At 46.7% G+C, this 23,359-nt stretch overlaps 1 protein-coding gene across 1 annotated transcript in view; it reads left to right on the top strand.

Annotated features, from left to right (window-relative positions):
• PLXNA3 (plexin A3) overlaps positions 1 to 23,359 on the top strand; it is an 82,893-nt gene that overhangs the window by 14,702 nt on the left and 44,832 nt on the right. The window contains exons 5-11 of the mRNA XM_044443756.1: positions 4,674 to 4,802; positions 6,829 to 6,929; positions 8,501 to 8,624; positions 10,534 to 10,684; positions 12,085 to 12,184; positions 13,664 to 13,778; positions 16,041 to 16,241. Coding sequence (XP_044299691.1) covers positions 4,674 to 4,802; positions 6,829 to 6,929; positions 8,501 to 8,624; positions 10,534 to 10,684; positions 12,085 to 12,184; positions 13,664 to 13,778; positions 16,041 to 16,241 — 921 coding nt within the window. The remainder of the gene's footprint in view (positions 1 to 4,673; positions 4,803 to 6,828; positions 6,930 to 8,500; positions 8,625 to 10,533; positions 10,685 to 12,084; positions 12,185 to 13,663; positions 13,779 to 16,040; positions 16,242 to 23,359) is intronic.

The raw sequence follows: 23,359 nt of genomic DNA, 5'->3' as shown, positions 1-23,359 counted from the left end.
AGATAAGTTGCTCCACTCAGCACCTCACATCTACCAGTATGGCTAATATTAAGTCCTGTTGCCATGACCACCATTCTTGCCGCACACCCATCTTATGTCTGCATTGGCAAGTAGTGGCCACTGGTATGCCTCAGAGGGATGGTTTTGGCCCTGCAGATTTCAGGTGCCAATCCTTATTCCATGTGTGTGGTGCTCATGCCAAAGGCAGCCAGCTCTGCTTTAAAAACGGGATTGAGTTGAAATTTAAAACACCTTTTATTCCATTAAAAAAAACAAAAAAACAAGCCAGCATCGTACTCTTAAAATCCATGCCGTTTTATTGCAACATAACCTGGAAGGTATCCTAGAGTGTGGCTTTTGAATCTCTTGCCCATCTGGCAATTCTCTTTCTACCACTGTGAAGACAATCGTATAGGTTAGAGCTGACTCATAATTTTCAATAGTCACAAATGTCCAATTCTTGTGATTCCCAAATGCAGAATGCTTGGCATGTTGCACAGATTCTTAGCTTCTGAGCAGTTCAGGCTTCTCTAAAGCATAACCCCAAAACAATAAAAATAAAAACCAGCCTTGTGGTGATTATACCTGGTTTACAAAGAACTGTTGAGTTATGAAAGACACACAAATGCATATGTTCTCCCTTTCATACCAAAGCAGGAATGGTGGGGGAGACTGACTCTTCGCTTCTTGCATGTAACAGTATTTAGAAGGGGAAAGTTGTAATGTTAAATGAGTATGTTTTCATAACTCACAGGGCAATAAGGGAAAGATATACCTTGGGCATCAGATTCAGTGGACAGCAGGCCATAAATGCAGCAAACCTGGGACAGTGCTTTGCTCAATGAGGGTGTGTCAGAAATTTAAACAGATTCAGTGCTCTGTCAGCTGGCTACATACGTGTGGAGAAACAGTCTACCATCAGAGGCACAGAGCATGTCTGTGTCATAAGTGGAAGCCAGTTGTCCTCTCGTGGGCTCCCATCGTGCTATTCCTTCCATCGCACCAGCTTATAGCTTCTCTGGAGATGAGATATCCCACCATTTACAATATTATTTCACCATCGCTTCCCTAGCACTTCATGGTACAAAGCTCATCATCATCTTTGCCTAGCATGAAGCACGTCTGTGAGGCATCTCCATTTTAAGATAAGTAAGGATATGTAAAGATCTATACTCCATAGGAACCTGGAATGTAAGATCCATGAATCAAGGCAAGCTGGATGTGGTCAAACAAGAGATGACAAGACAGAACATCCACATCTTAGGAATCAGTGAACTAAAATGGACAGGAATGGGTGAATTTAATTCAGATGACCATCAGGTATACTACTGCGGGCAAGAATCCTTCAGAAGAAATGGAGTAGCCTTCATAGTCAATAAAAGAGTAGGAAAAGCAGTACTGGGATACAGTCTCCAAAATGACAGAATGATCTCAGTTCGCATCCAAGGCAAAACATTCAACATCACAGTAGTCCAAGTCTGTGTCCCAACCACTGGTGCTGAAGGGGCTGAAGTTGACCGGTTCTATGAAGGCCTACAACACCTTCTAGAATTAACACCCAAAATGATGTCCTTATCATCATGGGGGATTGGAATGCTGAAGTAGGAAACCAAAAGATAAATGGAATAACAGGCAAGTTTGGCCTTGGAGTACAAAATGAAGCAGGGCACAGGCTGGTAGAATTTTGTCAAGAGAATACGATGGTCATAGCAAACAACTCTTTCCCAACAACCCAAGAGACGACTCTACACATGGACATCACCAGACAGTCAACACAGAAATCAGATTGACTATGTGCTCTGCAGCCAAAGATGGAGCAGCTCTATACAGTCAGTAAAAACTAGACCAGGAGCTGACTGTGGCTAAGATCATGAGCTTCTTGTTGCAAAATTTAGGCTTAAATTGAAGAAAGTAGGGGAAAGCACTAGGCCACCCAGGTATGACCTAAATCATATTCCTGATGAATATACAGTAGAGGTGACAAATAGATTTATTAGATCTGATAGACAGAGTGCCTGAAGAACTATGGATGGAGGTTCACAACATTGTACAAGAGGCAGCGACTAAAGCCATCCCAAAGAAAAAGAAATGCAAGAAAGCAAAATGGCTGTCTGAGGAAGCTTTACAAATAGCTGAGGAAAGAAGGGAAGCAAAAGGCAAGGGAGAAAGAGAAAGATAAACCCAATTGAATGCAGAATTCCAGAGAATAGCTAGAAGAGATAAGAATGCCTTCTTAAATGAACAGTGCAAAGAAATAGAAGAAAACAGTAGAATAGGGAGGACCAGAGATCTCTTCAAGAAAATTGGGGATATGAAGGGAATGTTTCATGCAAAGATGGGCATGATAAAGGACTAAAATGGCAGGGACCTAACAGAGGCAGAAGAGATTAAGAAGAGGTGGCAAGATTACACAGAGGAACTATACAAGAAAGAGCTTAACATCCCTGATAACCACGATGGGGTAGTCACTGATCTCGAGCCAGACATCCTGGAATGTGAAGTCAAATGGGCCTTAGGAAGTCTGAGCAACAACAAAGCTAGTGGAGGTGACAGCATTCCAGCTGAGCTATTCAAAATCTTAAAAGACGATGCAGTAAAAGTGCTACATTCAATATGCCAGCAAATTTGGAAAACTCAACAGTGGCCGCAGGATTGGAAAAGGTCAGTTTACATTTCGATCGCAAAGAAGGGCAATGAGAAGAATGTTCAAACTACCGCACCATTGCACTCATTTCACATGCTAGCAAAGTTATGCTCAAAATCCTACAAGCTAGACTCCAGCAGTATGTGGACTGAAAACTACCAGAAGTACAGGCAGGATTTTGAAGAGGGAGAGGAACTAGAGATCAAATTGTCAACATACGCTGGATCATGGAGAAAGCTAGGAAGTTCCAGAAAAACATCTAGTTCTGTTTCATTGACTATGCTAAAGCCTTTGATTGTGTGGATCGCAACAAATTGTGGCAAGTTCTTAAAGAGATGGGAGTACTAGACCATCTTATTTGTCTCTTGAGAAACCTATATGCGGGTCAAGAAGCAACAGTGAGAACTGGACATGGAACCACTGATTGGTTCAAAATTGAGAAAGGAGTTCAGCAAGGCTGCATACTGTCGCCCTGCCTATTTAACTTATGTGCAGAGCACATCATGAGAAAGGCGGGGCTAGATGAATCACCAGTTGGAATTAAGATTGCTGGGAGAAATATCAACAACCTCAGATAGAGCCAGTGTGGTGTAGTGGTTAAGAGCATGGGACTGGGACTCAGACGATCTGGGTTCTAGTCCCCACTCAGCCATGGAGCCAACTGGGTGACTTTGGGCCAGTCACAGACTCTCAGCCCAACCTACCTCACAGGGTTGCTGTTGTGGGGATAAGATGGAGGAGGAGATGTAAGCTGCCTTGAGCCCTTTGTAGGAAAAAGGCAGGATATAAATTGAAAAATAAATAAATAAATAAATATGCAGATGATACCATTCTCATGGCAGAAAGTGAAGAGGCACTAAAGAGCCTCTTGATGCAGGTGAAGGAGGAGAGTGCAAAAGTTGGCTTGAAACTCATCATTAAGAAAACTAAGATCATGGCATCCGGTCCTCTCACTTCCTGGCAAATAGATGGGAAAGAAATGGAGGTAGTGACAGATTTTATTTTCCTGGGCTCCAAAATCACCACAGATGGGTACTGCAGCCAAGAAGTTAAAAGACACTTGCTCCTGGGGAGGAAAGCTATGGCAAATCTAGACAGCATACTAAAAAGCAGAGACATCACCCAGCCAACAAAAGTGCATATAGTCAAGGCTATGGTTTTCCCAGTTGCAATGTATGGCTGTGAAAGCTGGACCATAAGGAAGGCTGAGCGCCAAAGAATTGAGGCCTTTGAATTGTGGTGCTGGAGGAGACTCCTGCGAGTGCCCTGGGCTGCAAGGCTATCAAACCGGTCAGTCCTAGAGGAGATCAACCCTGACTGCTCTTTAGAAGGCCAGATACTGAAGATGAAACTCAAGTACTTTGGCCACCTAATGAGAAGGAAGGACTCCCTGGAGAAGAGTCTAATACTGGGAACAATAGATGGCAAAAGAAGAAGGGGACGGCAGAGAATGGGGTGGCTAGATGGAGCCACTGAAGCAGTCGGTGTGAGCTTGAGTGGACTCTGGGGGATGGTGGAGGATAGGAAGGCCTGGAGGAATGTTGTCCATGAGGTCGCGATGGGTCGGACATGACTTTGCGACTAACAGCAACAACAAAAGGATATGCAGTGGAGAAAACTTGTGCTGCAGTGCCCCCAAGATCATTGAACAGCTGAGCTGCAAAATGAAATCAGATTCAAGTTTTTGCACTCTTTCCGTTGAATTTTCAGTCCTGTACATCAGGGCTAGGGAACCTCAGATTCTGTTGGACTCCAAGTCTCATCAGCCCTGTCCACCTGGGCTGGGGGTGATTAAAGCTGGAGTCTAACAACTTCTGGAGATCCATTGTTTCCTACCTCTGTTCTACACCCACTCCTGCCCTTCCACTTGTAAATACTTCTGCAATTCAAACCTTTCCAAGGGAAACCCTCTAGAAATACTCAAGCAAGTTTCTGGTGTAGGTGGGGAGAGGAGAAAGGGCCCCTTGTTAGAATCATATCCCCATTCGAGTGTGGGATAAGTAAAGCTGTTCATGCGATCATCCCACAGGTCCGTGTGGACAACCCAAACGAGGCCCATCTCTATGAATCTGTGCCTGTGATGCCCGGAGAGCCCTTGCTGCGTGACATGATCCTGAGTCCTGACCAGCGCTACCTTTACATGCTCAGCCAGAGACAGGTGAGCCTTGGGGAGTAAAAGCCAGGCAGCAAAACTGGGTGGTTTTGGTTGTGCTTTGGTTGGGATGCCGGGATTGCAGAAGGAAAAATTGCTGGATCATGAATCTTGGAAACAGAAGGAAAAGGCAGTTAATGTTACTTATTGAATGATTGACATTTATATATAACCTTATCTTCTGAGAAGCTATCAAGCAGTTGTAGAACCATTTAAAATAATAAAACCTTGCAATGATAAAAACAAATACATTTTTAAAAGTTAAACATTAAAAGCTACACATTTTAAAAGGCTAGATTAAAAAAGCAACTTTACATCCTTTCTAAAGGCCAAGACAATGGCGGTCAATTGTAATTCTTGGAGGAACACATTGTATAGTTTGGGGGCAGTCTAGGAGAATACTTTATACTTACCCTGTCTAATGGGGCTTGTACTGCTCTTCACTCTGTGCCAAGCCTGAACCCTGTGATATGGGGTGAAAATGTCAGTAAGCATATGAAGAGTTTGTTTCCCTCAGAGTCACCCCAGAGTATTTGCTGGCACCAGCACTGAGGCTGGCCCAAGGCATCTCTCAGCTCAAGGCAGAGCCGCACATTCTGTCTTGCTGCCTCACGGAGGTCAAGGTACAGAGTGCCAAAACCCTATAAAGTTATTTTGACTCCTGAGGCAGAGAATGCAGTAAGGGCCTCTCTGACTGTAAACATGCAATAACAACGAAATAATTCATGATTGCTGCCTTTTCTGAACGCACAAAATGTGCGTCAGTGAGCTCCTCCACTCTGCCTGATGCCAGAACTGGCCCTGACCAGTGCCCAGCAACTCTGTGGGTAGGAAAAGGGTTTCCCACAAACAGGAGCCACAAATTCCAGACAAGCTTAAGCCCTAGCAAAGCTCCCTCTTTCTCTTTTTGAGAAGTTAAGCAGTAATCCAGTGCCTGAACTTAAACCCTGCTTCCAGTGGGTCTGGCAATTGCAATTATGTTGCAACCCAAGTGCTTTTTTTCCCTTTTGGAAGAGGTGTGTGCACTTTATATCAGTATTAGGGATGGGGGGAATATGGCTCTGCATGCATTTTGATGTACTTAAAATGTGAAAAATTCCAAGTAGCTCAGATGTATTATGCAGGGAAGCAAGCTCTCTATCCCTGTTTGGGATGACTGGAGGGGATACAGGCAGAGGGGATGAATGTTTAGGTCAGGAATGGCCATGCTGCTCCAGGGTTTTGCAGAGAACAAGGGGCCTGGGTCTGTGAGGAGGATGGAAACGGATGCATCTTTCTTTTGTGCATCGATTGTGCAGATGAAATAGCAAGCCTGTATGTGAAATGGAATCAAATGTTAACACTGAGGATATTGTTCCTGTGAAGCAGGGATGCCGGAACCAGCTGACCAGGGGACAGATATAGCCCATCTGGAGCCAGTCTGGCCTTCCGAGGTTCCACAGACAGCCATGTCCCTTCCACCTGGCCACACACAGATCTTCAGTGGTTTCTCAGTCTCTATGCAGTCCTGGCCCTTTTCTAAAAGGATGAGATGGCCTTTCCTAAGACTTAGGTTCCAGGAAACAGCTTTAACTGACAATGTGTGGTTAATTTTTGTAGTTTTAGCTCTGTCTCCTCTGGCCCTGCTCATTCCTCCCAAGGGCTTCTCTGAAACAGCATTTGGCCCTTGGGCTGAAAGAGATGCAGTAGGCTTCTTGAAAAGGAAAGAAGGTTGCATGAAGTTGGGCAAGACTTTTAAGGGTTGCTCAGAAGATGGGTGCCCTGTAGGGCTGTCCCCTGTTTTCCCCTCTTACCGACAGGTCTCCTGAGCTTTTTAACAGGTGCCTAGGAAGCAGAAATCCAACAGGGGCCTTCCCCTACACCAGGAATCTGTACCTGTTGCAGATGTTTCTGTGAAAGGCCCAGATGTTTTTGTAGGTTTTTGTAGGCAGGAGCAACAACCTAATGGGATATGGGACACACCAGGATTGCGGGGAGGGGGGTGCCAGGTCTTGTAGTCTTTGTGTGTATGACAGTCTTGCCCTTCCCTCAGGTGGTGCGGCTTCCAGTGGAGAACTGCGAACAGTACTCATCTTGTGCCGAGTGCCTGGGCTCAAGAGATCCACACTGTGGCTGGTGTGTCCTGCACAACAGGTGAGAATCCCCCGCTAGCTGCGTCCCCACGAATACGCAGGCTGGTGGGGAAAGACTCCCTGCCACAAGACTTGCCTCCTTCCCCTTTCCCCTCCCATCCCATGGCCAGGGGTCAGGCAGGTAAGGAGGAAGCAGCCAAGCACAATTTTCCACCAATCCCTTCCCTCTCACTGTGCCCTCCTCCCCACTCTGCCCCTTATCTAGACTCTGCAGGAGCCTTAATCCTATTAAATCTGTCAGCATTGAGCTGACTAGAAGGGAGAAGAGTTAGAGGGGGCAGGGGTGCAAGGAAGGCGATGGAAGCTGTTGGCCCTGAGTGGGGAAGGGGGTAGCAGATAGTCCCTTTCTCTCTCTCCTTCCTCACCTCACTTCCTGGTGGTGATCTCCTGCTGGATATAATACGGTAGGTGGGCAAATGAGAAATTGCTGAATCCCCATGGCCAGCACACCTAAAATCTTCCACCCCACACAGCTATGGTTCTGTGCATTTGTTTTTCTGCCCTTCAGGAGGCAGGATGAAGCTGTTGCAGGGAGAAGAAGAGACTGGTCACAGAATTGCCTCCTTCCTCTCCACCCAGCCGGCAGCTGGCTCCCTGTATCTCTGCAAGCAGATGTTCCACCCCACCGCCTTTCCTTTCCTTTCCCCCTCCCCATCCCTTTTCACTGTCTCAGCACCTGGCACAGCAACTCACACCTCCTAACTTAATATAGAACTATGTGATAATGCTTGGGGAGGGGAGGGGAGGGGAGGTGAGAGTGGAGGTGACGCTCCCCCCTGCCACCCACCCAGCAGGGTGGGGGAACAAGAAGAGTGAGAGAGAGAGAGAAGTGAGAGCTGATTAATTCCTTTCAAGAGCTCCTCCAGTCCTGAGCCCTGGCTTTTCCTCCTGTTGCAGCTCCAAGCGCTCGGCATCTGTCTCTCAGTCCGGAGCTCAGGCCTTTTTCTACCCTGATGTGGTCTCTGATTTTGCCCCCTTTTCCTTGACTGCCAATATTAGGGTTGTTCACTTCCTGCCTGACACACACCCCTTTTGGGGTCCCTGTGTACAGCTGCTGTTCATTCTTCCTCAAGGCAGGCCTCTCCATCCCCAACTCCCCAAGCACCCTTGGCTGCAGTGCTAATGAGCCTCCTGGGCCCTGGAGCGGAAGCAGCAGGTCTGCGTTACAGTCCCCAGACTGACTTTCTCTGTTCACCCGCCCTGCTCCTTTGTGAGCACATTCATTCTCACACGCCCACCTTATTGGCCCCCTGGTGGCTTCTGCTTCCCACCTCACCTGCCTTGACCTCTGCTCTGCCGACTTTCCCATGCAAGCTCCTTCCTGGTGTCTCTGTTTAATTTACCAAATCAGGTGGCAGTCTCCCCACTCACCACCACTTCTGCCCCAAATCATGAGCTTTCTCCGGTGGTGACTCTGGTGCAAGAGCTGTTGTCCAATCGCCACCCCTTGCTTGTGAGCTGCAATGAACTTTTGTGTCCTGTTGGAAGCAGGGTGGCTGTGGAGAGGGGCAGGTTGCCAGGCACTGGAAGGTTTGCCTCTCACACCAGCCCCTTCCTGGTTCTGTGCCTCAGGTGCTGTAGAGAAAGTGAGTGCCCCCGTGCTGCAGAGCCTCATCGCTTCACCACGGTGCTGATGCAGTGTGTGTGGCTGCTTGTCGAGCCCAATAATGTCTCGGTGACAGAGCCCAGCATTGTGGTAAGTCCTGCTTCCCTCCGATGCCTCACAGGATTTCTGGCTGCTGATCCCCCTGTCAAATGGGCAAGGAACTTCTCTCTAGGTAGTGAGGGAGGAGATTGCTGCTGCTTTTTCAGAAAGAGGCACTTCTCTCAATTCTGCTGCATTCCCTTGGGAATATAGGTTACCTTTTTCCTATTTATCCAGGGATGCAGAATAACAGGCTCAGGGTGCCAGATCCAGCCCTTTGCAGTTCCCTGGATGTTCACAGTCCCTTCCAACCACTAATCATGCGTTGGTTTCCTATCATTTGTGTGCTTCCTCCCCACCAGTGCAATTACTAGCACTAAGAGCTTTACGTTAATATATGTGGCTGTTTTTAGTCCCACCCATCATTGGAATCTACGCCCTGAGAGCTTGAACTTAAAGGGATTTGAACTTAAAGAAGATTGACCACCCTGGCTTCACCTACAGGGTCTCTGTTTTATTCTTCTTCCTGTTCTTTGCCACCTGAATGTCTGCACTCCCAAGATAAAACTTTGCAAATGGCAATTTGACCCTAAATGGCCCAAAACACACTATTTGTTTTGACAAAACAGAAAGGAGAGAGAAGTTGAATACTCTTCTTTTTAGAGAGTTTCCAGCTGCATCAAGACCATGACTTATAACTTTGATCAACTACAATAAGTTTTATTTTTCTGCATCTATATCTGAAAACATTTTTCATGGCTATCCTGGCAGTCACAGCCATCCTATAAGAACGTCTAACGGTGATATCTGCTTGGGTATGAATACAGAATTCAGTGGTTATAGAAACCTGACTGGAATATTGTTACAATGGCATATGTGTCTTGACTCTGCTTTTTGGCATTGGGTGAAGTTAGATTAGAAGATGAATTACAATTAAATTATGTAAATATCACACTAAGTTGCTTTGTCTGTCCTGGAGCTGTGTTTGCATGAACCTTCAAAGACACCATTAGGGTTGTCAGATATCTCTAGAGGGTCCCTGAAAGGCAAGACAGACCAAAATCCTTTGTCAACTAGCTTAATTAGTTTAGCAGTATCCATTGTGTTGAGAGCACTGGTAACGCAGGCATGCTAGACTCCTGCTGGATATTCTCTCATGCTCTACCCCTCTTTTTTTCCAGGCAATTTTGTGAATTTTCCAGAGATCTTTTGGGTTTTGGATCTATAAAAATGAAACAAATTAATGGTTAGGGCCATGACAGTGCACATGTTTGGCTATGGTTGCAGAATATAGTATGGAGTACAGAATTCATGTTCATAGAAATCACAACTTTAAGGTGTAATCCTATGCATGTTTAGATAGAAGACAGCCTTAAACTCACCATGTCTGGGTAAGAAATGATCAAAGCTGGTAGGACTTTCTCTTTTCTAAGCCTGCATAGGATTGCACCCTTGATTTATGTAGTTTGCAAAATGTGTTTCTAGCCCATACACTTGCCAAGATATGCTTGAAAGGGAATGAGGTAATGCTTGGTGGAATCTCAGATGCCGAAGGAACCACTGGGAGAGATGCTAAAAAGAGCAAAGCTTCAGCACCTTGCAGAGTTTCTTGCACATATATGTATGTACACACACACACACACACACACACACACACACACAGAGAGCTGCTACTTGAAACCAAATGAATGTTGTGACATAGTAACAATGGCAGAATAAATAAGAGAAGCTGTATCCATTCATTTTGAATTTCCTCTATTGTTATATGGTACAGTGTTGGGGCTATCTTGTGTCACAGAATGGAAGCAGGGTGTGTCTGCATCTGTGTGAGCATCCAGGTACACTCACATCTTCACAAGTGCTCATGCACACAGGTGTGCACCCCTCACTTACCTTCCCTTGGTACCATCTCAAGCATGCTGCTGTCAAGTGACTTCCCTCTCTTGCACTATGTCTCCAGCTTCAGCTCACTGTTCACAACGTCCCAGACCTGAGTGCTGGTGTCACGTGTTCCTTTGAGAGCCTTGGAGAGAGTGAGGGGCAACTCCAGAAGGATGGTGGGATCCGCTGCCTTTCTCCTACCTTGAGGGATGAGCCCCCTGGAGAGTATGGTGAGTATTGGAAAGCGGGCAGAGAAGGCTGGTGCAGCCCAGCAGCTCCAAAACACTGAGCTAGTCCTCAGTTCAAATGTTACCTCTGTCACACCCATCCTTGGTGTTTTCAGGAAAGCTACCTTCAGCCTCTGATCCCTCCTCGCTAGCTGTGAAATGGGAACAAGGACATAGTGCTGAAATAAGGAATGCCACTGGAGAATATGTTCACCTTTCCATAGCACATTCACCTTTCCAAAGCACACTGTATTCATGTTTCCCCTTTTATTAGGGTGGAATAAGGCACATACAAGCAAATCTGGAGGAATGGTGGAGCGTTGGTAAGCCTGGACTGGGGAGACTGGTTTCAGATCTCCACTCAGCTGTGAAATTCGCTGGGTAGCCCTTAGGCCAGTCACTGTCTCTCAACCTCTCAGTCTCTCAGCCTAACCTATCTTCTCACAGGGTTGTTACAAGGGAGTGGCTGTGCTGCTGTCACCTCCTAGGAATAAAGCTTGGAATATAATGTAAGAGAAAAATGCCATGTAGTCCACAATATATTTTTAGGCAGGAATCCAGGATTTGTTTCTTGTGTCTCACATGTTATGCTCCCAGAACCACTCAATGCCCTTTGCTTAAGAATGTAAGAGCATAAGAAAAGCCATGCTGGATCAGACCCAGGGTCTGTCTAGTCCAGCACTCCATATACATGGTGTCAAACCAGCTGCCCACAGGATCCCTCAAGCAGGATGGGTGCAAGACCACCTCTTGGCCAGGCTCCTCAGCAACTGGTGCATGGAGGTAAGCTACTCTGGTAAAGGGGGTTGCACACAGCCAGCAAGGCTAGTAGCCACTGACAGCCTCCTCCCCCATGAATCTGTCCAATCCCCTTTTAAAGCCATCCGGATTGGCAGTCATCACTACTTCTCTGGGCAGCGAACTGCATAGTTTAATTATATGCTGCATGACGAAGTACTTCCTTTTATTTGTCCTAAACCTCCCACTAATCATCTTCATGGGAGGTTTGAGTGTTATGGGAGAGGGAGAAAAATGTCTCCCTCTCTACTTTCTATATGCCATGCATTATTTTAAACACCTCTATCATGTTTTGCCTTTTTTCTAAGCCAAACATAGTCACTTCTGATAGGGGAGCTGCTCCCGTCCCCTGATCATTTTTGTTGCTTCCCTTCATGCTTACAATTGGGATGTTGAAAAGGTAGTAAATGAATGGTTCTCTTCCTCTCTCTCCCTCTCTCTCCCTCTCTCTCTCTCTCTGCAAGTGTATGCTCATGTGCAAATATAGAATTTTACCCTGGTTTACTACTTATGAGTGTGAAAGTGGATTAATTCTAGAATATGACTATATAAATACCTGCATTATGACACCCATGTCTTTTATTCTCTCCCCTTTATAATTTCAGGTGATGTTCGTACTGTCAGGCTCCGCCTTCTCTCCATGGAGACTGGTGTGGAATTTGCCAGCACCAATTTTGTCTTCTATGATTGCAGCCTTCTGCACACGTAAGTTTAAGCTGAGGGGAGCAAGAAAGGAATACTTTCTGAGTCCAGCTTCAGTCCAGTTTGCTCCCATTTTCAGGAGCTGGTGTCCCCCATCATTCTCTCTTCCTTTTGATTATAATTCAACTTTATTAACATCATGATCCTGCCCAACTATGTGGAGAAGAAGGATCCTTTCCTAAGCAATATGGTAGGAGCAGGCCAAAGGGGCTGGTGCCAGCATAATCATACGAAGTGCACAGAAGGAAGCCTAGAATAACAGTGTTGAACTTAGATTGGGGAAATGAGTTCAAATCAGCCATGGAACTCCCTGGGAAACCCAGGTTAGCCACTGTCTTTCAGCCTAACTTACCTCATTGGGTTGCTATGAGGGTAGCTGGGAGGTGGGGGAGGTGATTTCCTAGGAGTAAAAGTTTGGATATAAATTTAATAGATTAAAAATAAGTGAGTTAGTAGCTTGAGTAGCTGGTATTCCTCCCCTCTTTGGAAGGCAGGTTTCTAGAGGCTCACTTTCATGGTTGTTTATTTAGTGCTGGGATGGATAAGGTGTGTCCCTTCAGATATTGTTAGATAGCAACTCCCATCGTCCCTGACTACTGGCTATACTGACTGGGACTGATGGAAGCTGCAGTCCAACTACTCATACCCTGCCCTTCCTCACATCCTTGCATGGTGCTGGACAGTGTAACATCAGCAGAAACAAAGCAAAAGAGAAAGGACAGGCCCCTGCCCCAAGAAGATCACAATTTCAAGCATTTCTGTAAGGGAGACAATGGAGAGCAAGGGGAAGGGATTCTAGCCATCAGCCTGGAACACATCTTGAATGCTGGAGTTTTGATCATCTGAACTAGCGGTAAGGGCAGCTGAGCATGGAGAAGAGTGCTTTCCTTTTAGCCCGGTACAGAACCAGCTTGGAGGCGAAGGGTGTGAGGGCCGTGCACTGGCTGGACAAGCCTATGCTGGGCTGCCTCTCACCAGAGACAAAGCACTGAGGTGCCCTCGCAGCCTGACAGTGCTAGCTCTGCTGCCTTGCTTTTTTTCCCTCAGGCCTTGGCACTAGTCCCCTCCCTCCTCTGCCTGCCGTTTTGTTTTTTTCTTGCTTTAGCTAGAAAATTGCCCACAATCTCTGAGATGTAACTCTGAAGGGGAGTGCCCTGCCCTCTCAGGTCTGGGGCACCCAGGCTTACCCCCAGTCGGTCCAGCTCGTCTGTGGCTTCAGCCAACATTCCCTCAGGGCTCGTCTCCACAGCCAGCAGATGGCTTTGGCAGGGCTTTGAGGTGATTCATCCGAGTCCCTCTCCTTTCCTCCTGCTTCCTCCCTTCCCAAGAGTTCCTTATCCTCAAGCAGAACAACAGTAAGGAGGGATAAAGGTTCCGGAAAGTGGGGCCGGGGGGGGGGGGGGATTTGCCAGGCAATGGCTGCCTGTTTTTGTTGTTCCCGTTTCCCCTTATTGACTGCTCTCATTTCCCTCACCCCTACAGGTGCCTGTCTTGTGTCAGCAGTCACTACCCCTGCCACTGGTGTAAATACAGACACACTTGCACTCACAATGTCGCCAAGTGCTTCTTCCTGGAAGGACGGGTCAACACCACTGAGGTGAGAAGAGTCCTTACCACATAGATGGCCCTTTCTTCTCCCTGCAGCCTGAGGAGAGTATCCCTGGACAGCCCCTTGAGAAAATGTCTGTGTTTCAGGGATAATTATAACCCAAATCCTCTAGTCAACTGTTCAAGCTCCCATCAACCTTCACCACTAAACTCAGTCCCCAGTAGGGGATCTCCAGCCATGTGGCTTGAATGCAGAAAAACACTTCCCTTGTGTGCTCTCTCTCTCTCTCTCTGGCTCTAAATTTCTGCTTAATAGCAGAAATGACTTCAGTGCTCCCCGCCATCTACTTGAACAGAACATGGGAGTGTGGGTAAAAATTGCAATTCTGCTTTGCAAATTTATGTAGATTGTGCAACTTAACTAGAACTTAAATTAAAAAACCCTGTGACAATAATTTGGTATTTTGCAGACTTCTGACCAGTTCATGAAATGTGAAAGTGGAAGGAGTAAGTGGGCAGGGGATAAGAAATGTGAGGAAGGACAGAGAGCTCTGCAAGGCATAGCGATTCTCCTTAAGCTTGGTCATGGGAAGTTCCATGTATATCTTCATAATCATGAGGTCTAGAAACTTTGTTCCAAAATAAGCTGCAAGTTGAGATTTGTAGAAGGCGCACTGTGTTTAGGTTTTCTCCTCTGTAGAGGTCAGGGTTAGTGGTATAAATGTATGTCCCCAGGCCAGGGAAATCCCATAGCATCAGAAAAAAGTCAGCAGGTGGCAGATCAAGGACATTGGCAGCCGGTAATAGCACTAAAATGCCCATGTTGGGGAGGGGGGACTGGATCAATATGGGGTAGGCCAGGGTCTTTTCTGGTAATGGGGCCAGTCTTTCGCAATCAATTGTCTGGCCCAGGCAGCGGGATCAATAGACCTAGAGACGCCCGGGGCTCTTTGTGGGTAGGTAATTGATAGCAGCTCCCTTTGGAGGGGCCAGCGTTTGGGTTGCGGTCAGATGTGGTGGCTGGAGGTGGGAGGGGTCTGGACAGCCATCCTGGAGGCTCTGAGAAGCAAGTCATTCCCTCTAACTGCTCGGGTTGAGTGACACTGGTGCAATAAGCAAAGGACAGAGAGACGTGGGGGGGGGGCGTGTGCATGTATGCGTATGATGAGGAGTGAGTGAGAACGCTGGAGAAGGAACTTGGCGCCTCCAGGCCTTGCTTCCCCTGCAGGGCCTGTCTTTTGTCTTGACCCCATTGTCTTGGCTCTGGAGAGGAAGTTGCACCCAGGGCTTGATTGTTCTGCAGGTCAGGACCATATTTCCTCTATTGCTTCCCAGTGTCAGGGCCACCCCGCCTCCTTGCTAGCCATGTAAACAGAGCAGCCAGCCCAGCGCGCCTCCCCCCTCACCTTCCCTTTGGTACCAAGGAGCAATTAACCAGGATCTGGTTTCCATGGTAACTCTGAGCGCCCAGCAGGCTCTTTCATCTCCATCTCTCTCATGCGGCTGCTCCAGGCAAGAGGAAGAGCTGGGAAAAGGCTCCTGGGTTTTATCCCCTTGCTCCGTATGGAGCCTTTGGGGTAGGGAAGGTCATGTGGCTGTTTGCTGTGGGGCAGAAAGAGCCTGAGTTCTCCTGGGGCAGATGGGCAGGGCCCACAGCTTATGCCAATGCCCAGCAATGGCTTTCTTCACAGCAAGAGCTAAGATGATAGAATATGTGAAGATCAGTACAATTTGAGTCCATGGGGTATTTACTGAGTAAGCATGGATAGAGGCAGGGTATTGGGAAGGCGTTTTTTCTGTGCCTGTTCATTTGAAGGCAAGGAGGGGCTGTAGCTCAGGGCAAAGCTCGCGTTTTGCATGCAGAAGGTCCTGGGTTCAGGCCCTGGCATCCCCAGGTGGGCAAGGAGAGAATCTTGCCTGACACCCTGGAGGGCTGTTTGCACCCAGGGCAAGATGGACCCCTAGCCTGATCTGTATAGCCTGAAATGTCTGATCCTGCCTAATCTTGGAAGCTAAGCAGGGTCGGGCCTGGTTGAAATCTGGATGGGTGACTTGATTCCTGCATTGTGCAGACAGCTGGACCTGATGGCCTTCTCGGCCCTTCCAACTGTATGATTCTATGATGAGCTTAAGGAAGCCCTGATGATCCAAAGGTAATACCTACATGAGTCAGAATTTAGAACTAGCTCTCTTTGGCTTCCTTTCCTGCACACACAACATTCATGCATGCATGTAAACAACATAAGGGGGAGGGCATGTCTGCACGACAAATATGCTTTAGGTGCTATGTGTGCAAATGCCTTTCCCATAGGGGTGCCCAGAGCTGCTTCCTGGTGGGGAGATCTTAATCCCAGTGGGAGTGTTACAGCCCATCACCCTGCGCGCCAAGAACCTGCCGCAGCCTCAGTCTGGCCAGAAGAACTACGAGTGTGTCCTGGGCATCCAAGGCCGGCAACAGCGGGTCCCAGCCGTGCGCTTCAACTCCAGCAGTGTCCAGTGCCAGAACACCTCGGTGAGAGCTGTGCCTATTTGCTTAGATTTTAGTCTCCTCCTTACTTGCTCCCACAATCTGCAACCTTGAGGGCGGAAACTTTGTTGGAAAAAGAATGCTGCTTTTCAGTCCACTGCTGCTACTACCAGATTTTTCTTCCTTGTGCTTTGCTTCATTTATTTCTTAGAGTTGTGAAGTGGCTCCTTGCTCATTCATGGTGGAGGGAGGCAGGGAGAGAGAGAGAGAGAGACTGAGAGAGAGAGAGTTCAAGGCAAGGATCAAGACTGGTCAGCCCACTCCGTGATGCTGCGGGGGCTAGCGTGCTGCATTCAGGCTTTAAACTTTTGACTTCCTTCAGTAGCTATTGGTTACTATTATTTCAATTGCCTCTCTGTAAAATGGGCACAGTGACCTAATTTACAGTACTCCTGAAAGAATAAATGAAAGAAGACTTGTAAAGCACTCTGTACATTGAATAGTAGACTTTGTTTTTTGCATCAGAGCTTTAGCATATTTACCAGAAATATAAGAAGCTAAATACTTTTCCCCTTTTGGAACCAACATAAGCACTTATTTGTTTAGTTTATTTCTAGCCCAATACTATAAAATATAAAATAATTAAGTAATAAAAAACATTCTCTCTCTCCCCTGTCTCCATATATATATATATATGACATAGGACAATGGTAACAGATAAAACCTCAGTTAATCCTGAAGTTAACCAAATGAAGATTGGAATAAATATGTTCGTATAAGGTAGCTTTCTTATACTATTTCATGAGAGATAAATAGTCCCAATGGCATATTTATTGCCATTTATGCCATGACGAAATAGACGGCATATACGTAAATGTTTAAATAAAACCGTTGTGCCCTAAGTTAGAGCTGGGCTGGGGTTTGGCATCCGGATTCTAGAGGCATCTGCTTGGCCACTGTGGGAACAGAATGATTCGCCAGATAAGCCATTGGCCTGATCCAGTACAGCTGTTCTGAGGACTTTGCTTCTCTAGGAAACAGTTTTGCAATCACAGTAGGAAAATTCATTGAATGTGTCAACTTGATGTACAGCAGCAGTGGGGAATAAAGGTTCAATGTTAGGAATTGGTAAAACGAGTGCAATTGAAACTAAACCAGCAACTATTGTAAGACTGTTCTGTAAATAACACTGGAATTCAGGGTCATCCAATGAAATCATTTGGTGGTTGATTCAATATACAAGGAAAAGCACATAATTTATGGCATTTGCAGCTGCAAGATGTCATGATAACCAGGGACCTAGACTGGGGTGGGCAATTGTGGGCCACTGGTGATGGGGGTGAAATGCAGCGATTTTGCAGTAGAATAAGGCCCATGTGCCTTGTTTTCACACAGAAAAATGTTCATGGGTGGCTTTCAGAAGAATGAGTTTCCTTGTAAATCATGTGACTGCTACTGTGCTGCTGCTTTCCTTGCAAAATCACCATGATTGTTGCCAACGCAATGATGGCAGCAAGTTCAGTAGTCATTTCAGTGCTGGCAACAATTTCATTACCTGTGGAGGGAAGGGGTAGATGAGTTTGGAGGGGGAAATGTAAACATCCAATGCATAGAGGTTGCCCCCTTTTTAAAAATATTTGCAAATACAACAATGTAATCACCAAAAAAGAAAAAAAGAGTGAGAAACAGCAGGAGAGAGGTGGTCGTAGAAAAAGGAAGAACATAGTTAACATATAATAAAACATAGACACACACAACAATCACTCTTAATATCAGACACAAAAGGGGGAAATAGAAGGATTTCACATTTCCATTTCAAGTTGCCCACCCCTGGCTTAGATAGCTTTGAAGGTGGATCAGTTATGATGACTTTATACAGAGTCTCCCATTCCCAGGGGCAATAGGCCTCTTCGTACCAGTGGTTGGGTAGTCTGTATGCCTTGCTGGCAGACTTTCCAGGGGCATCTGACTGTCTACTACAGGGATCGAGAAGCTGGGTGAGATGGACCTTTGTTCTAACCCATCAAGGTTCTTGCCTCCGAATAGCCAATGCCTGGGACACAGGGTTGTATCCGATGCCAGTCCTGTGTTGAATAGGCCTGTTGAAACAGCTGGGACTTGAGCTAAACTAATGTTGGATACAGCCCACAGAAAAATGGGAGAGGTGGTGCCTGGCTTATAAATGGCCAGAGACATTCAGGTAGCCTTTAATCTTGGCTTGATCCAGTGAACTGGTTCCTGGAACAGTAAATCTAAAGCAGCCTTCCCCAGTCTGGTGCCCTCCAGAGGTGTTGGACTGCAACTCCCATCCTCCCCAGCTCACATTGGGGAAGACTGGGGAAGACTGGGTTCTGAAGGATTAATACTAGAATTAAATTCGCTTAGAACAAAGCAGCACAAAGGCGGGACTTCATGTGGCCCCAGCTGTGTAGAGCCCACGTCCTGAACTTGCCCGACAGTTTCAGTCCTGCATCCTTTCCTCAAGCGTCGGTTGTGAGCTTACTGTGTGAGGCTTTCACTGGACGCTTGCTTATGGCTGCCCTCTGCTGTTCACACCTAGGATTGCACCCTGTGATCCATCCACAGGGTTATGTATTAACCCATGAGTCCTCAAACTACGCAGATGGCAGATCCGGCCCACCATGGCCATCCTTCTGGTCTGCGCGTGCGCTTGCTGCGCAGGTGGGGAGGTGGTGGCTCACTTGCTCAGAGATGGTCTCCGAGCAAGCAAGCCACCGCCTGCAATCCCGTATGCGAGTGCCCGGGAGGTGGTGGCTTGCTCACTAGGAGATGGTTTTGGACTCGCTGAAAGGTCTCCAAGCGAGCAAGCCACCGCCGCATGCGCCAGATGCCACCTCGCGTGTGCCCGACGGCAGCTCACTGGCCCACGCCCCCAGGCACCCCCACCTCACCCACCACGACAACTGGCCCCCTATTCAAAAAGTTTGAGGACCCTTGTATTAACCCTTTCATGCAGCAAACTCAATATTTGAGTAGCCAGGCATGGGCAGTAGGGCTAAGAACAATTCCGGATGTGGGGCAGTTTGTTGGCTTGGCATCTTTCCCTTTTTGCTGTTACTCCTTCACCTTTGCCACTTCTCATTTCCCAGCTGGCAGAGCTCTTCCAGCAAGGCCTTCCTCATGAGAGGCCACCCTGGACACTGCCTGCTGGATGAGGAGCCCAGCCTGGTGGTATGAAGCAGCTTAGGTTAGCCTGTCCCCACATTGTCCTCCCTGGTTCTCAATCCAGCATCAGCCCAGTTTCGATAGTCTAGGGCAGCCTTCCCAAGCAAACATTTTGGACTTCAACTTCCATCAGCCCCATCCAGCATGGCCACTAGTCATGAATGCTGGGAGTTGTAGTCCAAAATGTCTGGAGGACTCCGAGTTGGAGAAAGCTGCTGTAGAAGAAGTTCCAGCTCCCTTTTTTAGTCCTCTGACTTTTGCCTGCACCTGGTGCTGTGCTCATGGGACAGAACAAAGTTTTGGTCATTATACTGAATAATAGTTTCCTTCCCAATAGTTTCCCTTCTCTGAGTTGGCAGTGGTGATCTTGGGTTTGGTGTCTGTGGATTGTTAGACTTTCAGTTGCAGGCGACTTCAGCATCCACACCAAGACGTGTTTGTGCAGTGCAGCTTAAGCTTCATAACTACCATGAGGCTATCCCAGTTGTTTAAACCCGACACAGGAGGCCCTGTGCTTGATTTGGTTTCTCTGATGGGTGGACCAAGAGTTATCATGGGGTGGGGGAATTTTTAACTGCTACCTTGCTATGGGCAGATTATTCTTTGGTGAGGTATAACTTCTGCTGACCCCAGTCTTCCGTAAAGGTGGAGGACAGTTTGGTTGATCAAACCCAAAGGGTATGGATCCTAGTGGCTTCTGGACCATTCATCCCAGAGTTTTCAGTTGACACAGCATGCAGTTCTCTTGAAGTTGTGGTTGATCTCTTGACAGGGAAGAGGCTGTAGCTCAGTGGTAAGGCACTGGTTTGTACGCTAACAGTGCCAGGTTCTATCCTCAGCATCTGCAGAATCTTGCCCCAAATCCCAGAGACTGTCTGCTATTTGGTGTCAATAATATTGAGCCATGTGGACCAAAGACCTGACTCAGTGGTCATGTGGCGCTATTGCCTCCAGCCACTCTCTTCCATCAATTTACAGGTTGGTCAGCTGGGTAGTATACTAGGATGATAAGAAACTGCAGATAGGCCAACTTGAATGGAAGTAGAGAAAAACTTGGACCAAACACTGGCTCAGGCTCCTTTTAGATGCCACTTCTGCAGCTGTGATGGCAGCAAAACAAGAACTGCCTTCCTGCCACTGTTGTGTCTGTGCTGAACCATCCTGCAGAACTGTTTTGAGTGGCGAGGAATCTGCTGCACATACATCCCCAGGGGGTTCATAATGAACCTCTGGTAGCCTACTGTAATTTCTCTGCCAAGGCCTTTAACAATAAAAATCACTCTCATCCTCTCTGACTTAGATGCCACTTTGGAAATGGTACAAGTACCAGATGTCGGGCTTTTAGGTTTGAACTTCTAGCAAAATGTGATGATGTATCTTAATCCCTGACCATTTGGAGAAATATTTTCTATGCATTTGTGGAAGAGAAGAATTTTTGCTCTTGATTGCTTTCCCAATGGGTTGCTTCTGTGCGCTCTGGCATTTTTTCCTCGTAACTTCTGTTTCTATTAATTTCAGTACTTGGCAGGAATCTAACTTGCTTCTGCACATTTTGTTGTAGTGAGGTTAGACTGTCATTTTTTGGGTGAGGTTTTACAGTCATCTTTGTGGTGACTCATACATTTCTGCTGTAGTTGCTGATGTAGCATTTCCAGCCTGAAGAATGACTATCAAAAGGAGAGGGCTCAGATGTGTTTTGCATTTGGGGTTAGATTTTGATCCCGCGGTGCTTTGCAGTAAGGGGAACGCGGCTGGTTTAGTGCCAGGCTTTGAGTATTGGTGGGAAACGGACTTACTTCTGGCAGGTCGCCACTTCTGTTGGGGGCAGGGTGTGTGCGTGTAGATACAGAGTTTCAGGAGAAGCGGTTTTTGATTCAAAAGTTTGTGAAACAGTCTGGTACCAGATCTTGTCTACTGTCTGTAAATGTGTTGAAGCATTTGCAAGAAGTCACAGACGCTAAAAAAAGGTCAGGTTTTAAATAAATTGGCAGAGCTGAGTTAACATTTCTCAGGATACATTTTTGCAGAACTTTCGACATACCTAGTCTGTACATTTGGCTGTGTGCATTTCTCATTAATTGCAGCAGGTTGGTAGTTGTGTCTGTCCTCCCTGTAAAACTTTCCCCAATAACTGTGAGCACAGGAGCTTGTTCCACATGCACTAACTATGGGTGCTTCCAAATGAGGCTTTTATTGTGCCATCATCCTGCCTCATGGACTGGGGGTCCATATTGGTAGCCTTCCTATTTTTTTCTGTCTGTTGCCTCACTGAGGAAAATCTGTTAAGGATGGAATAGGTACACAGTGTCTTCTGATAGACTGCCCTAGGATCTTGTTGTCTAGAAGCATCTTGCCTCAATGACAGTAGCACATGTCTTAGCTTGCTTGCTTGCTTACTGGAGCTAACTTGAGTTCTGCAACTACCTCACCAGGGTTGACTTGTTCTCAACCTGTGTCACAATTCAAGTCTGGACTTTCGTGGGTAGTGGGCAGGGGTATGGCCTTTCCTTTTGCTTCATGTTAGATAAAGAGTTCTGTAATCTAAAGCAAAGGTAGGCAGACAGTAGATCTCTGGATGCTTGGGAGATCAGCTCCCAGTTTTCCTAAACCTTGCCTATGCAGACATGGGCTTATGAGGGTTGGCTCTAAACATCTGGAGACCTACCTTCTGCTTGCCCTGGTCTGTGACAGCCTTGCTCTATCTGGTGTCCTCTATATATTTTGAACTTCAGCTCACAGCATTTCTGAGCCATGCAGGGTAGGGCTGATGGGTGTTGCATTCCAAAACATCTGGAGGCCACTAGGTTGGGGAAAGCTGGCAGCCAAGTGGTTTTCTTCCTTCCCACCTCCCCAGCAATTTAGCTAACACTGTTGCACTTGTATATGTTAATTTGTGCTGAAATACTGATGGAATGTAGAATTTTATGTTGCTTTACATAAGAAGTAAAGGGCCCCTTCTGAAACGGGATAGAAATACTTGTAAATGCTGCAGATCTGTCTTGGCACTTGTTCTGTTTACTTTCTAGCTTGTGTTAACAATGTGATTGAGGATGGATGAACTCTGATGGGGTTCAGATGTTTTGCAAACATACAAAATTATTCCAGCTGACAATGGTCAAAGAAAAGTCAAGTCTGGTGGCTGAATAACCGAATGAGTGGCACTATAGGTGCAAAGTAATATGCAAAGTGATATGAAGGAAAGGGGCCAAGTGCTGTTTGTGTCTGTGTATGTATCTTGAAAGAAAAGCGGAGAGTGGCTTTTTAGTAAGCCCTCTCCCAGAGTCGCCTCCTCTGCCACAGTTTCCATTGCAGCCCCCCCCCCCCGCCCCGGTTAAGGCAGCCATGTGCACATCAGCAAGAAGGACAGTGAAAGCAGGTGCCAGTTTGTATAGCATTTGCATATGCACCTATGTGTGTGTGAGAGAAAAAATAGAAATGATCATTATTATATGAATAAAATAGAAATGCAAGAGCCTAACGGAGAGGTTGACTAGTTGTCCCTCATACCTGCTTAGTTTGTCATCCAGGTTCTAATTCCAAGGCTCCTCTCTGCCCTCCCTCCTGACAGTTTTTTGAGTGGAGACCAAGCTTGGACTGAACAGCCCATCAGATAGAGGACACCTTCAAATAGTGGATTGTCCTCTGCCAGCTCTACAAAACAGAAGATTGCAAAGTAGGATACCTGGCCACCCCAGTCTAAGCAATGGAGAGAGGGTGCTTTTGGCCCAGGGGACACCAGAAACTCCCTGTTGTTCAGGAAGAACATGTGTTGAGTTGTTTTCTTGTACTCACGATTTCCAGTTAAGGAAAGCAGAGGCCCTGTGTCACTTGCATACTGCAAAGTATCCATTGAACAAGTCACACATGTCAAAGAAATACTGGACAAGTGATAGGACAGCGATTATGATTACTGTAGAGGTTGATTAGCGTGTATTTACATTGTGGCCCATATCTCTGGTGGTTGGTTTGAGATGGCC

This window comes from Varanus komodoensis, unplaced genomic scaffold, assembly GCF_004798865.1.
Source record: "Varanus komodoensis strain SLA01 unplaced genomic scaffold, ASM479886v1 scaffold42, whole genome shotgun sequence".
Classification (NCBI taxonomy): Eukaryota; Metazoa; Chordata; class Lepidosauria; order Squamata; family Varanidae; genus Varanus; species Varanus komodoensis.
This window is presented reverse-complemented; position numbering and strand designations above follow the sequence as displayed.